Below are 16094 nucleotides of genomic sequence, written 5' to 3'. Positions count from 1 at the left end.
CCGGCAGTGAGTGGTAGGAGGCATATTTGGTAAGGAATTCGCGACTCATCTTGCAAGATCGGAGTATAAGAGAGCTCGCGCGGAAGAGACGGGGGTTCTTAGTTTCTTATGTTCACAGTCCTCGGTTGCTAGATTCTATGTGTAGTGTGTAGTGTGTGTGTTTTGTGAGTATGAAATATACAGTGAAACGGCAGTTGTACACGATTACCAAGTCTACCTTCTACGTATTTTGTTTCTAAGTTAGTCACACATTTCACGGCGCATATGGCAGTCACCTATAAGCGCACAGTTGTCTGGCAGCAGAATAACCCAGCGACTACAATATAATAGAATCGGGAGTGTACAATATAGAGGAGTATGACACGCTCGAAACACAAGAAAGTCAACATTTCCATGCCCCAGTTTACCTACGATTTATTATGTGAAACTCAATAAAAATGAATCAGAAGTGGCGCTGTACATCCAACTTGCCCTCACACTTTACCTTGTATTGATACCTCTTCTTATTATGTAGTTATAGCTGCGAACGTCAGACGTGGTTTTAGTCATTCACCTACCGTATATGATCGCGTAATAACCGCGGTCGCCTATAAGCCGCACCTCAATTTGAATCGGGTAACCAAGTTTTGCGCCTAGTATATTTCCCCTCGTGGTATGGCGCACTTATAAACCGCAGAGAAAATACAGGGTTGAAATCTGAGGCCAAATTTGCGGTTATTACGCGATCATATACGGTAGTCAAGCGGGAGGCATTCCTGGCCGATGGAAGTAAACAATTGGCAGCTCGCGGTGAGACACCTATAACGTGTGGCACGACTGATGCACGCTGATAGACACAATGCTGTAACATCTCTTACAGTAGTCAGTGTGTCAGGACATTTCTTTAGTTTATTCATCTTTGGTTACAGCTCTTTGATTCACAATCTTCATTCACGATCATTGTTCACAATTTTCGTTCACAAGCTTTATTCACCCTTGAAAACAGATTGAGATTTTCAACGTGTCTCCTCGGTTATATTAAATCGGCGTCCTCAGAGCTCTATAAAATTATTAAATAAACTATGGTGTTGATGATAATGATGTGTTTTACAAAATATTATACAATCTCAGCCCTGAATATATGACAGACAGATATACATTAACATCTGAAGTCGACAGGTTTAGTACCAGGGCGTGTGAGATGTCATTTTTCATGTAAGGGTAGGCATAAATATGAATGGTTCTTTTACGTGCTATTTTAAATACTGCAATTGAGTCGCTACCAGGACACGTTAAGATAACAACCATATATCATAGTTTTAAAGTATAATGTTAAAAAAACGTTTAATGGAAAATGTTGAAATATTTGAGGCAGAGTAGTTTTGAGTATCAATAATTTATCAACAGTGAAAATAGTAAAGAAGAATGTAAAAATTATGTAAAAGGTTTAAACTTAAGTATGAAAAGATTATTTCTGACTCTTAAAATTGCTGCTGTTTATGATTAATTGTATTATTGCAAGGACCACAATGTAAATAAGTGTGCTTGGCATGTTTTTTGTGTATTTATATTTAGTAGTTATCTGAGATTTTGAAATAAAATGTTGTACACATTGCTTTCAGGAAGTGGGCATCATAATGGAACAACCACAGGCAAATAAAGACCAACCACCACCGAAACCGGCAGCTGCAATGGTTTACATCTGTGGAGGTAACATAGTCACAGTATATATTGACAAAACAGTTAACACCAATTATAGAGGACTGATAACATGTTTAACAAACTGAATGTAGTTGTAAACATGATTTATCATGTGATGTTCTTTAAGAGTCACTAATTTTTGTGCACAGCAAATCTACTATAATGGTATTGTGACTCGTCAGTATTTTGCATCAGAACCTGTATAACCAATACTGGCTATTTAAACATTGTGTGCCACAGTATATATTGCCTCTTAAAAACAGTTAAATTACAAATTTCACTGCATATAACACCGTGTTTTGGAAGACATTCATCTGTTCATACAGGTGTTGTTGTGTATTTATACAGAATGTCACCAGGAAAATGAAATCAAGGCCCGTGATCCTATTCGATGTCGTGAGTGCGGCTACAGAATCATGTATAAGAAGCGGACAAAGAGGATGACCGTGTTTGAGGCTCGGTGATGACAGATATGCACGGAACCACTTGTAAATACTTGCTATAAATCTTCGCTATATCTACACTGAAGATACTACACTCTGGAGACAATTAGTCTACTAATGCTGTGCTGTAAGATGTAAGAGTACTGGTCACTACTTGTACTCTAGTTTAGTGCAGATTATACATGTTCTTTAAATTTAATGTACACAGAAACATGTGTAAACCTCAATGACAGCAGCCTAATGTATGCTATTACAGGCAATAAATGACATTCAGACAAGCTGGCTTATTTACTGTACATTTCATACTTATTACTCTATTATCATTTAAGAATACATGCTGTATGTACAATATAGTTATTCTCCAACACATGATCATATCTTATATTTGCAGCTTAGTGCTCTGTGTTAAGCCTTACTGTAATATTATGAAAGTATTGTACATGAAGAGAGGCATCATGACATACAGCATAGACATATACACCGTAGGAATCCCGGTACTATGGAAATTTTGTGCAAGATTTCTATGCAGTTTCTACCACTGCCATATCATTACTGAAAACCGCTAAACAACCGTTAAAAAGATGACGATAAGCAGATAAGGTGGGGAAATGAAACGTGACAGGAAAATGATAACACACTACAATTATACTGGAAGAGGAGAATGACATAATTGTATAGACAAAAATAGCATAGGGCAGTGGAGAGGGCAACTTGTGCCCATTACTGCTTACTAAAATAGATTACAAAATTCAATTATTTGACAAGTTGAATTTCAATTGCTAATCGGACGACTGTTATGAAAGACTACTAACGGCCAATTCTGCTTATATCCTCACACATCAAGCCTGCCCAAGTACTTGCTCATACGCCTATCTAGCTAAGAATTATATGCCAAATAGATGACAATAAAATGCTTAACTTCATGTTTCATTTCTAAAAACATATATTGCTATATTACATCCCTCTGAAATTGCTACTGCATCGTTACAGCTTTCTTATACATTTAAAAGCTGCCAATAGACACTGCACCAATGTGACATGCACAGTAACCTTAGCCTAATTATATTCAATAGCTAATAATGTATGTAAACACATCACAAATTTCTTCGTTTTTACTATACACACATCACCATTAAGGCATATTTCACAACAGTTTGAGTAAACCATGATAAACTAATAGGTGTCCATATCCTAGTGATAACAAGAATCACCAAGACTATAAAATAGATCAGTAGTTGCCATTTAAAATTACCATATGGGGCAATATTTTAAACTTGGGCATGGTACATATGCTACATAGCAAACAACCTTCCATTTTTACTTTCATAAATAATTTACTGTGGATACCAAAAGACACAATTTATTGCACATACACATGACAAAGAAAAAGTATTGATTGACTGTTGTGTGTGTAATTGACAGTGTGGATCAACTGAAAAAAAAACATGTCTCCTGCCATCACACCTGTTTATAGTATAGCAAGATTAAAGAAAAATTGATCTGTAAATTATGTCTCTGGACCACTACCGGCCTGTTTTTGTGTGAAATTAGCATTGTCATGTTAGTAAACTGTCTAACGATTCGAGATAAGTTTATCCCTATTTTGAAACAAAATTTCAGTAATTAACTACTTTTAACACACCTAATATATCCTACCAATAGAACAAATTGTTTTAAATAAAGTAATACAAAATGATTGGTCATCAAAACTAGGTTTTGCAGTGGGTTTCTCAAATATTTCTTTATCAGATTAAAAATTACAGTGATATGTGTGACCTTTGGGAGTTTGGCCATCTGACTTTTTACTAATGCAATCGACGTTTGAATGGGACTGTCTTTCTACCATAATCTAGTGTAATCGTAGCTGTATCATGCATACTAACTGGGCATGACCATTCCTTACTGAGATATCACGAACAGTAAATGGTACCGACACTAACGTCATTGCATACGTAGCCTTTCATTTCATGAAATTAAGAAACACATTAAATATGGATAGAACAAATTCTTGTCTAGCCCTGTGACAAAGCAGTCCAACACACATTAGCAAGGATGTGGCCTCTATACAGAAGGACAACGCATGACACAGCCTTGGGTTTGCGCTACATTATATATCTTAACAGATTACAAGAATATACTATCAACAACACCTGCTTGACTATAATATATAAAGCCTTAGGTTTAGCACTCATTATTCTACACAGATGGGTAGAACACCCACGTCGTGGCCACTGGTTAATTCGAGGTGTGCACTCTCAAACATTGGATGTTCCCTTATACATATACATGTGAAAGCACTGATCACTATCCTGCTGAATTCTCTGATGACGAAGAGCTGTCCACTACTGCTGCTGGAGCTGCATCGGTAGTGCTGCTTGCTGACGTTTCATCAGATGTTGTTTCAGTGCTCGTCAAGTTGGCGCTAAACACAAGCAAACACACGTAAATAAACTTGCAGACCAGGCCTACCATACTAGAAATTACAATGTATAGAAACTAACTGAATGATACCAACTAGAAACGATTGAGTTTTCCACTGATGTTTCAAGACAGTTACCAGGGGATAGTTGAGCTGAATCCAGAAAAGTCTGCCCATCCTTCTGTAGAATCTTCATCTCCTGCTTCAAATTTCCATGGAGCTGGCTCACTATCTATGTCCCAGGCATCTGATGTAAACACATCTGGTGCAGGATTCTGCGCTGTGTCCCACAGATTCGGGTCATCTGACACTGTCCCAAATGATGATGCTGGTGCCAAATCAAAGTTCGCCCAGCCTGGAGAAGACGTTTGCATCATTATATTGAGCGAAATAACAACATAAGCGAATAAGACCTTTTAGATTTCAGTGAACCAGTAATGTCACAAAACCTGAACATTGCCTACCTTGGTCATTTGTCGCGGCGGGACCAATAAGATCTCCTTTAGCTACAGGTGAAGCTGAGACTATTTTCCTTGGACCAGAGTTCTCCTCTTCTTCAGAGCTGCTTCCAGATCCCTCAGGTTCCTGCTCCAAGGGCAGCCTGCAGAGTAAATAGTATTATGTACGACATAAATTATAACAAGTAACATTAAGATACCAAACACAACTCACTTTTACACCACACAACATAATGAAAGTTACATCACACTATCATTTGATCTACCGCCTACATCCCACTGGAGGTTATCGGACAGATAAAACTTGTAAATGCTCTGAATACACACTTTTAATTGTAGTAATTCTCAATAGACAGCTTAGCTCTTCTGCTTGCAGAAATGCTGCACCAATCTAGATTTCATGACAATGATAGCCGAGAGCACGGAGAGCTACTCACTTGTCAACACTCCGCTCAGTTTCAGCTGCTGCGCTCAGAAACACGTTCCCACTGCCGTCCTTGAACTCCCAGCCATCATCATCATCATCGTCATCATCATCATCATCGCTACCATCACCGAAAGACCGACTCTTTTGGCTGGATATCTTTTCAAACAGGGCAGCATCACCTTGCTGTGTAGGGCATAGAACGGGGACAGTTGGCATAAAATAACTTGATTTGCAAGATTATTATACAAAGGAATGGTATTGCATGCTACACATGTTCAAAATAGGATGAACAATAACGATGAATAATCAAATTGCATTTCAATATGAATTGCTAAAAAAACTACTTCAAAATTCGGTGTGCAAATTTAAATTTAAATAATTAATAATACCATGTCCACTGCATCAGACCTAACCAGTTTGATCTTGTTCAACCTTCCATCTAGAGGCGCACTAAAATACAGAATAATCACAGTGTGTATACCTCATACTATAAGCAAACTGCTATTGATATATTGCATACTATGACAGTATCATGAGTATGAGCAGTTGGTGAAGTTGTCACCTATTAAATAATGCTCCAGTATGAAAACTCCTTTATGGAGATTACTTCTAAAAATAAATAGAAATGCCATGGCCACACATCCTAGTATAATTCAGCAAACAGGAACGCACCCCCCCCCATCCATTCACCTACGGCCACATGTACCCCATCAACTAGCACATTTTCCTTTCACCTAAACTCTGTCCAATCTCACTCCCACCCTGATTCCTACTGAAACTCCACACCACTGCAGCTTTCTTTCTCTTAAACTCACTCCACCCTTGCACTCACTACCACTGCTACCTCATTGCCTCATCTGGAATGGATAAGTTTTCATTCCTGAAAGCAAACCTCGCCAAGAAGTTGTCAGTCATTTGCTGCAGGCGATGTCTTTCAAATGCCTGCAATGAAAAAGGTATTGCGATGGCATACTTATTCACCTAATACTAAGTAGAGTAACATTTAGGTAAAGTACACAAGTTTAAACTAATTCAAGCCAGACACCACCCATTGTACATAAATAATTTACCTGTTGGAAGGCTGTTTCATGAGGAAAATCTGCATTTGAAAAGTCACCATCCAAACTGGTGTGTAGCATCGGTCCTGTTATCTATATAAGATGACACAGAGATGCGTTGTCTTATATTAAGCATGATCAAGGTCAAGGTCAAATAAAAGCCACAGTGACCTGGTTTTTGTACGCGACACATATTCTCCCCAAGATGTGTAAGTATACCAAGTTTGGTAGCGCTAGGTCAATTAGGGGCCGAGTTATAGAGCGGAAGGGAAATATGAACAAGGTCAAAGTAAAGGTCAAATAAAGGTCGCAGTGACGTGGTTTTGGTACGCTGCTCACCTTCTCCCCAAGATGTGTAAGTATACCAAGTTTGGTAGCGCTAGGTCAAGTAGGGGCCGAATTACAGAGCGAAAGGGAAATATGATCAAGGTCAAGGTAAAGGTCAAATAAAGGTCGTAGTGACCTGGTTTTGGTGCGCGACACACCTTCTCCCTAAGATGTGTAAGTATACCAAGTTTGGTAGCGCTAGGTCAATTAGGGGCCGAGTTATAGAGCGGAAGGAAAATATGGTCAAGGTAAAGGTCAAATAAAGGTCGTAGTGACCTGGTTTTGCTATGCGACATACCTTCTCTCCAAGATGTGTAAGTATACCAAGTTTGGTCGCGCTAGGTCAATTAGGGGCCAAGTTATAGAGCGGAAGGAAAATATGATCAAGGTAAAGATCAAATAAAGGGGGCAGTGACCTGGTTTTGCTATGCGACATACCTTCTCTCCAAGATGTGTAAGTATACCAAGTTTGGTAGCGCTAGGTCAATTAGGGGCCGAGTAAGAGAGCGGAAGGGAAATATGATCAAGGTCAAGGTAAAGGTCAAATAAAGGTCGCAGTGATGTGGATTTGGTACGCTGCTCACCTTCTCCCCAAGATGTGTAAGTATACCAAGTTTGGTAGCGCTAGGTCAATTAGGAGTCAAGTTATAGAGCGGAAGGGAAATTCTCTGCGGCGGACCGAGCGGCGGCGTCTGGGGAGACATGAAACCATAGTATCCCCGCCGACTTCGTCGCGGGGGATAGATTTAATTGCAGACAACATATGCAACAGAGTATTTGATGAATTTATAAATATATAGTGAAAATATGAAACCTAAACTGATACAAAAATTTCTGACCAAAAACAATACATTTAAAAATGAAATTTGATTAGACAAGAATTAATGAATAAAGACAATATATATTGTAAAAGAAAATTCCTACTATATCAGGGGCTTGCTTCTTATTGATATCAGTGAGTGGTCCAGCCACAAATTCTTGCCATTTCTGCACACTGTCTGCAAGGGTACCTGAAAATGAAAACACATGGGAACAATAGCTGTATAACAGTAACATTAGCAGGTAAAGCCTTTGTTCATGAACAATCGTGAGTAAATAAAAAGAGACACAGTTGAACCTTTCACATTTAAGACCATAATGTCTATAGAGCATTGTTAACTGAAATTTAATGAGAAGAGGATTACCTATACTATTACATAAAGTATCTAGAAAACATTCTGAATTTCTTCAAAATTTCTCCAGTACTGTCTGTTATTTTGTTTGTCACAATTGCATGTCAGTGCACCTTGTAGCGCCGCCCTTGTGCATGCTCACTCACAATGCGTGCATGCCACACACACATGGTGATATAGTTATTTTAGATTATTGAGACCGTTTAAAATGAAGCACAAAGTTTATATACAGTACAACTACACCATTGAATATATTTAATTCACATGGGCTTGTGACAATATTAACCTTGGGATGTATTACACCTGACTCACCTGTTTCAAAGCTCTTGACTAGTTCTTCGCTTGACTCTGCCTCTAGAAAACTTGCAATATCATTTGCTATTTTAATCACATGCCCCATGTAACCAGGCCTGCGGCAACCGCTGTCACATTTTTCAAATGACTCCAATATCCTCTGTTTCAAGCGACACCCACTGAAAAGCTAGAGAATAATATAACAATATTAAACTTTAACCTAAAAATCTTATTAAGTATTTAGGCAAATAAGGAAGATTTAATAAAGATCAAATATTTCTCATCACAACAAAAGTACAAATTACCTTGAAATAATGTTTCATAAAATCACAAATGATGAGATAAGTTACTATCATCAAGCTGTTAGCATTTTAGAAAGTGTGATTTGTATTAGATAAATTTTTACAATGTTATACTTATACACTATTCGATAATACAGATTGATGTAAATTATTTTAAAGGTTAATATCAGCAACATTCATAGAAATGTTATCAAGAGCGTATTAAGAAAGAGAGCGTACAACGGTGAAATGCTGAAACCATGTTGCAGTATTAGTCGAATTAAGAAACTTTGCCCGTTTTATTTCGATGATTCTTTGCGGTGTTATTATTCAGCTGTCCTTCCTTAATAATGTAAAACCAACCGCATGTCCCTACGATGCCCCTACGCTGATATAATGAGCGGTGAAAATCTGGTATTTTGCCGAAAATCGAACTAGAGTTCACTGCGAGCTGCGACTGTCTCTCGCTTTGGTGATAGCTTCAAGAAACCTCGCGTGTTTCCGTCATTCATTAACAAATGAAATTACGTTTCCTTCTACTATCTTTTCTCGCATTTCCAGTCATGGACTCCACAAAAACGTCTTGTTTTTTATTGCCATGGTGATGACCCAACTCTTACGCTGGATGTAGTAACGCTGTAGTAATAACGTATCGAGTCAGCGCTACAGCGGCGACCGGAAGCAACATACTGTCCACTAAAACGAGAGACAGTCGCAGCTCGCAGTGAACTCTAGTTAGATTTTTGGCAAAATACTAGATTTTCACCGCTCAATATCTCAGCCTAGAGACATCGTAGGAACAAGCGGTTGGTTTTACATTATCAAGGAAGGACAGTTGAATAATAATACCGCAAAGAATTGTCAAAATAAAACGGGTAAAGTTTACTAATTTCACTGAAACTACAACATGGTTTTTTCATTTCCCCGTTGTATGCTCTCCTTCTTAATATGCTCTTGATGTTATACAGCAAACACAATGCTAATAGTTAGTGTGCCCTATACAGGACTGATGAGGGGCAGTCACTTACATGCTGTATTAGAGGGTGTCCTAGGACTGTGTCTCCTTCCAAGGGTGGGGCTGCAAACACAGAACGTATGCTGTGTTCGACGTGAGTGTGCAGAAAGTTATTCCACTCGTATTTAAAGAACAGGTCCTGCAAAAAACAGAATTTTACTTCATCACTACAATTGATTAAGGCAGTCACGAGCATATTTATACTAACAGATCGTACACGTGTAGATATTTTCATGAGCAAATGTAGCAAATTCCTGTGTGAATTCAAGCGTGAATTCCAGGTGAGAACGAACTTATATTATAGAGTATAAAATATTTCTCTCTTTTAGATTTTTAATATTTTCTGGAAGCAAATAATAAAATAGCAAATACTGGTAAAATGTGGAAATAATGGTGAATTTTTTGTAGAATTTATACACATTGCCGACGTAGCATCTTCTAGCAAGTAAAATGTAAATTTCTAAAGTTTGTATCATGCAGTGTGTGAAGACTGACCAGTAACACATCAAGTGTACCAAGCCTGGCAAGTTCGGCATCTATCCTTGGTTCATTAATCTCTATGATGGCGGAGACAAGCTTTGCCACTTGAAGTCGTGCAGATCCAAACGGTGGATCAAGTGTTCCTATCGTCGTTATCATTGGCATAAGCTGGACAAATAATTACCAACTATATTTTACACGAAGTGGAAATTAATGGATGCTGGACTAACAGGCATGGAGCCATTACCTACATTCTATAAAACACTGAAATCCTTTTTTTGCTTGAAAACAAATGATACACATGGTTTTGGAATTGGTTATACATCTGTATAATTCTACTGCCCATTCTGTGTTACTTCCATAATGCTAGTGTTTTTTATTAAACACACTTTACAGATAAAAATGTGCTGAAGAAGAACTCCTAAAACGAATAAATTATGTTCAACATTATCACTGAAAATTGGCATATAATGTTTGATGACATTGATTATAGCACTACATGACATTTTATGTGTTTGCTATGATGTATATAAGCCACAATAATCCTCGACTCTCTTACAGCAGGTGGCTCTTCCAGTACGTTGTGTAGGTTGTGTAGCCGTGGAATAAGGGCCTCCACTGCTCCTGTTATGTCCGCTACAGTAGACTCGAACTTCTCTTGAAGAGCTGCCTCCTGCTCAACATCTGCCGAACTTCAATAAAGTATAGTAGAAATAAGATATGGTGAACAATATAACATCAATCTAAAATGTTTCCTAAACACACTTATTTTTACTTCTACTTGAATTTGAATTTCACTACGAGTATACACTTACTTTGGTTTGGAAGTATCAAATATCGCAAGAAACACGCTTATTCCATGTACTAAAGTTAGTTCTGTGATTGACCCTGAGAACATTTGATCCAACAGCTGTGAAGCAGTGCTCTCTCTGAAACGAAAACATTGACATTATTATTGCTAGACTTGTATCATCTGTTCAGTCAAAATTTGGTTAGCAAAATGATGTGATGCTAGCATGTCTAACCACATTCACGTGGGGTTAAATAGTATCAAATCAACACACAGGCAGGCATGTGCAACGTGCGTGCGGATGCATAGACATACACACATATATCAGACCACATGTGGCTTAATGCTGTCAAACAAAATTTGCCAACTTTACTTTCATTTAACAAACAACTTCATATCTTGTTTCTATCCCTCCATGTACATATACTTATGAATATTCTTCTATTAAACATTCATTGTGTGAACATCGGTTTCATCCAGGAACATGCATTCACAAATCTAATTAGTCCATCTATGAAATCCTTCTTGGTGAGCACCATACTTCAGCCAGAGGCAATTTCAGCCCATCCAGCTACCAGACAGATCTGCTCTAGGAGAAGGAAGCGCAGATCAGAAACATCTAGCCATAAATAGAGATACTCACGATTCCAGCACTGACAGCAATGGAAAAGTATCCGTACTGTCTTTGTCACTGTGAGTCTTCTGGTCTCGCAATGATATTACCATATCACAGACAGCCTGAGAAGCATAGCATTGCATCTAGAAAATAAGAAAGCAGTACTTTAGTGAAGCATTCTATCAGAGGAATAAGTGAGCACTATTTTATAAGGTCAAAGATTGACTCAAAATGAAATCGTTTCAATTTATTTAGGGGTTGATATTAATTTTCATTCACAAATCAACCTATCTGATTGTAGAATAGCACTAAAATATACAATTATAATCAGAGACAACAAAGTTGGGACAACGACTGTAGTTTTAGATCATGATAACTTAAAATAAGCATGGCTGCATTGGCTCACCTGTTCTGAACTTTTAGGTTCGATTAGGCTGACAAGTTTCGGCACCAATTTCTGTTCATTCAACCACTGCAAGACAGCAGATAATCTCATGCGTGTGCTAATAGCGGAAGACTTATTACCACATAAAAAACACAACTACTGATAATAGCCAACAGTTACCTGCTACTGCTACTATTACTGCTACTGCTACTACTATTACTATTTTAGTTATTCTATTACTATACTATTACTATTACTCTATTACTTTAGGCATACTGAAAACATACTATTTATTTTCAAGTATCACAATATAATTACATATTCTTCAGCATCACCAATACTAGTTAGTTAATATACAGCACCTTAAAGCCGCACAATGCGCATCCAAACGCTAATTTCTTCAGTACTAGACTAGCAAATACTTCGTGTCATGCATAATCATACTACCTTATGGCAAAATAAACTCTAGTTCCTCCCATTTGACTGCGCGTTCCCAACAAGAAAGAGGTGCGAAATCAGGTAATCAGGCGCCAACGCTAACTTGTTTCAAACAACATAACATCGAAGTGGTGACGTGACGTCAGATGTTTTTATCTTTGCTGCGCCCGTACCGCTGTACCGCGGCACCGCTGCACGGTTGCTTGGAGATTGGGGAACTGTCAACAACATCAGAGGTATTTTCAAAATACCTTTTATAAGACAACGCGCAGTGAAATGGGAGGAACTAGAGTTTATTTTGCCATAAGGTAGTATGATTATGCATGACACGAAGTATTTGCTAGTCTAGTACTGAAGAAATTAGCGTTTGGATGCGCATTGTGCGGCTTTAAATACTAGATTGCTATTATCCAGTATGTTAGTACAGGTATTGTTCTATAGCTCAAACCTCTTTGTACAAGCATCGGATATTGTGAGGTTCTGCACATGTTGCAAATCGCAGAACTAGGTCCATATTAGCAGACTTGTCAAGATGTTGCAGCACTTCGTCAATCATGTTTTCCCTGCCACTAATATACTTTAGCATCTGAAAAACATCCAGATGAAACTCTTACACTACAAGCTGCAGGTGGAGAACTTGTGCTGCAAAAGTACCTTTAATAGATAAAACTTTGGTTTGATGAATGAGGTGGATGTATCAACTAATGCAACATGAAAATAAGAAAACAAAATATATGTATGGCAAAGTAAAATAAGTCACCCAAAATTTTGGCTATACATCCAGATTAAATGATAAAGAATACATTATTTAACTTAGTATAATATAAACACGGCACAATTAAACAACAAATTAAAACTGAATCACAACAATAAACATCCACATAATCACATCAACTATACTAATCAACTGTATAACTTACAATTATACAATTTATTTTCTAGGACAATCAACATCGTTATACTGCTTGTCTGTTGCTAATGCTACCCACCATATATAAGAAATAGAAATTATACCGTCTCTGACTTTCGCAGCACCAAAATTCCAAGTGTCTTGCTAAAGAAACTGGCGAGGAGAGGATTCAGTGGTGACTGCTGTCTGATGAATGTGCATAATTTGTCTAGCACATCTATGCTAGAGGAAAGAACTTCGTTCATCTTAGACACATCACATGTCAACAGCTCACAGGCCAGGTTTGCGTATCTGCAAAGATATACATGCAGCTAAACACACACTGAAACAATTTGAATGTTTAACGTGAAACCTAATTGATTTTAAAGAAACTCTAATAGTCAAAGGTAGAATACTGGTTTTTCTCAATTTCAATTCAAAAATTTAACCTATCTTATGAGAAGACGGGTAATACATTCAGACTAAATTAGGGTAATATATGTATACAGTACTATACGCTTACTTATATCTCATTGTCTCTACTTCTCCTTCTGGTGGTTCTGTTATAATAAGATCCACCAATTCGTGTAGCACCTCTGGCTGAACAAGGCTAAAACACAACACATAGTAATATTGTTTAATGAACAACTGGGTGAGTTTATAAGATAACTATATACATATAAGCAGGAGCGTATAATGACAAATATTGCCATTATACGCTCCTGATATAAGATATATAATGGGTTCATAATCGTTCAGACTAACAGATATATCACCGCAAGACTAACGTCCACAGATCTCATATACTGTTACTGCCTCAAGTGATGGTTGGTAAGACTTGTAAAAACACAGAAGGTATCGTTGTAAAACAATTAAATTAATGTTAGATTATACTACATTGATAACCTGATATATTGAGAAAAGGGGACAGCAAGATAACTATTATTAAATAACTAAATTCACAGATAACTATGTGTACCACCTATAGATTACTTCTAGTAAAATGTTCTTCACAGTTTGTAGGTATATATAAATTAAAATTATATTTACAAGACTATCAGCTTATTATTCAGGCCCTTGCACTCTTGCAATAGATCTTCTTCCTCCATTAGTTTATGAAGGGTAACATCCTGTAAATAAGCCATCAATATATATTTTAGAGTAAGAATTTACAAGTATTACATGAATAACAATCTTACTTATAGCAATAAGCTCAGTCTAACACATGATTTCTGTATAGCTAAAGCTATACTGAGGAAACATAAACGTGTTTTTGACAGTAGTTTATAAAGAACGAACTTAGCTGATTGACGACTCTTTAAGTATAACCGATTGTAACACGAGCTTTCACAAAATACGTCCACTCTCAAAAACATCGCTGATGCAGTAAAGATATAGCTACATCTTGACATATACTCATATAAGCATACGAGAAAGGTATGTATACGATATTACTAAAAACTTGATTCAATTGCATCTGATTCTCAAGCTTACAGTATCATTATGAGGCTAGCTGGTAATACTGGTCAATGGCAATGCTTAGAACATCGGGGTGCTGTCTTGTACTTATAGCCAACCAATTTTACATATTAAAAAACAGTGCATTGTAGGACTCTTCCACTTTTAAGCTTATGAATAGATAAAAATACAATTAGCATTTAAAGCATGTTTGCTTCACCATTATCAAGTATCTGAAGACTATAGTATTTCTTCATGAAAAAGACTGTCTTCAGCATGTTCAGTACATGTACTTGTATTTGAATTACGTGCAGTAAAGATTTAATAATAATAATAATAATAAATTGCATCCGTTTGGTAGTCGAAAGCTGTCACCTTACTATCAAACATAGTCGCCGAGCATGTACTGTTCAATCGCAAAGCGAAAGATAGGGCCTACTGACAACTGTAGCAGAAGAAATGGCATGGCAAGGGGAGACTGCAGAGGTGACGTGACCGTAGTAGAGACGTCAACATTCATGATAATAAATTACTACTTCGTAATTTTTGTTTAATAATTATTAGGCCTACTCTTTGACATTGACAAACCTTGGGTATACTTCAATTACTTGCATGGTTTGCAAGTTTTTATGCAATACAATTTCCTTAAACATTCTAATCCGTGACTTGTAAGCTACTAATCTGGGGCGAATGGCAGTGTCTAGTGCCGTTATCTTGACTTATTAGTCCTATAAAGTATAAGTTAACATCAGGCATAGGCAACTTTTATTCAAACGCCCCTTGGTCACAAGTTGGTGGGTTGATCCCTAGGCCTATTCCAGTTCAATACCTCGTCGTCAAGTAACGTGTCGACGTTGGATGTTGCTACCATATTACATTTCCAAAACATCGTTGATTTTTCCTATACAAACGTGCTAACAGAAATAAGGTTTGAAGAGTTAATACAAAACCATGAGCAGATAGATATCGTAAAATATTAAAAACACAACAAGCATCAAAATCACAAGTTTGTCGCGCCCTCTTGTGGGAATTATTAGAATCAGTTTGCCTACATTTTTCCATACTTTGTGTTTTTTTACTTTCATTAAATGCGTATGTATGTATGTATACAAATATTTTTGTCATTATACGCTGGTTCGGTATGTATGTATGTATGTATGTATGTATCGTATGATGTATGTATGATGTATAGTATGTAGTATGTTGATGTGTGTGTGTGTGTGTGTCGCCAGCTGTGTGTGTGCAATGTGTGTGTGTGTGTCGCCTCTGTTGTGTGTGTGTGTTTGCTGTGTGATGTGATGTGTGCCTATAGTAATGTATGTATGTACCTGTATGTCATGTTATGTATGTATGTACTGTCATGTATGTATGCTATGTATGTATGGTATGTCATGTATGTATGTACTGTATGTATGTAGCCCTGTATGTATGTATGTGATCGTATTGTATGTATGTTATGTATGA

General features: G+C 37.3%; 1 protein-coding gene across 2 annotated transcripts; it reads right to left on the bottom strand.

Annotated features, from left to right (window-relative positions):
* Nucleotides 1-2410: 2410 nt before the first annotated feature.
* LOC106807273 (serine/threonine-protein phosphatase 6 regulatory subunit 3-like) lies at nucleotides 2411-15642 on the bottom strand. Of its 2 annotated transcripts, none has more exons than XM_014809569.1 (20): nucleotides 15460-15642; nucleotides 14223-14302; nucleotides 13696-13782; nucleotides 13298-13484; nucleotides 12732-12869; nucleotides 11867-11932; nucleotides 11488-11603; nucleotides 10870-10983; nucleotides 10614-10746; nucleotides 10070-10222; nucleotides 9588-9713; nucleotides 8297-8465; nucleotides 7737-7822; nucleotides 6498-6578; nucleotides 6272-6369; nucleotides 5817-5877; nucleotides 5438-5610; nucleotides 5007-5143; nucleotides 4681-4897; nucleotides 2411-4545 (listed from the first exon to the last, which is right to left on the bottom strand). In XM_014809569.1, the coding sequence occupies exons 1-20, from the start codon at nucleotides 15517-15519 to the stop codon at nucleotides 4428-4430; spliced, it is 2400 nt and encodes a 799-aa protein (XP_014665055.1). In that variant the 5' UTR covers nucleotides 15520-15642; the 3' UTR covers nucleotides 2411-4427. The 2 variants fall into 2 exon arrangements, with proteins under 2 accessions (XP_014665055.1, XP_014665056.1); XM_014809570.1 differs by having other exon boundaries at nucleotides 6320-6369.
* Nucleotides 15643-16094: the final 452 nt, after the last annotated feature.

This window comes from Priapulus caudatus, unplaced genomic scaffold, assembly GCF_000485595.1.
Source record: "Priapulus caudatus unplaced genomic scaffold, Priapulus_caudatus-5.0.1 Scaffold205, whole genome shotgun sequence".
Lineage (NCBI taxonomy): Eukaryota > Metazoa > Priapulida > Priapulimorpha > Priapulimorphida > Priapulidae > Priapulus > Priapulus caudatus.
The sequence above is the reverse complement of the archived record's forward strand: the minus strand, read 5'-3'. Positions and strand labels throughout refer to the sequence as shown.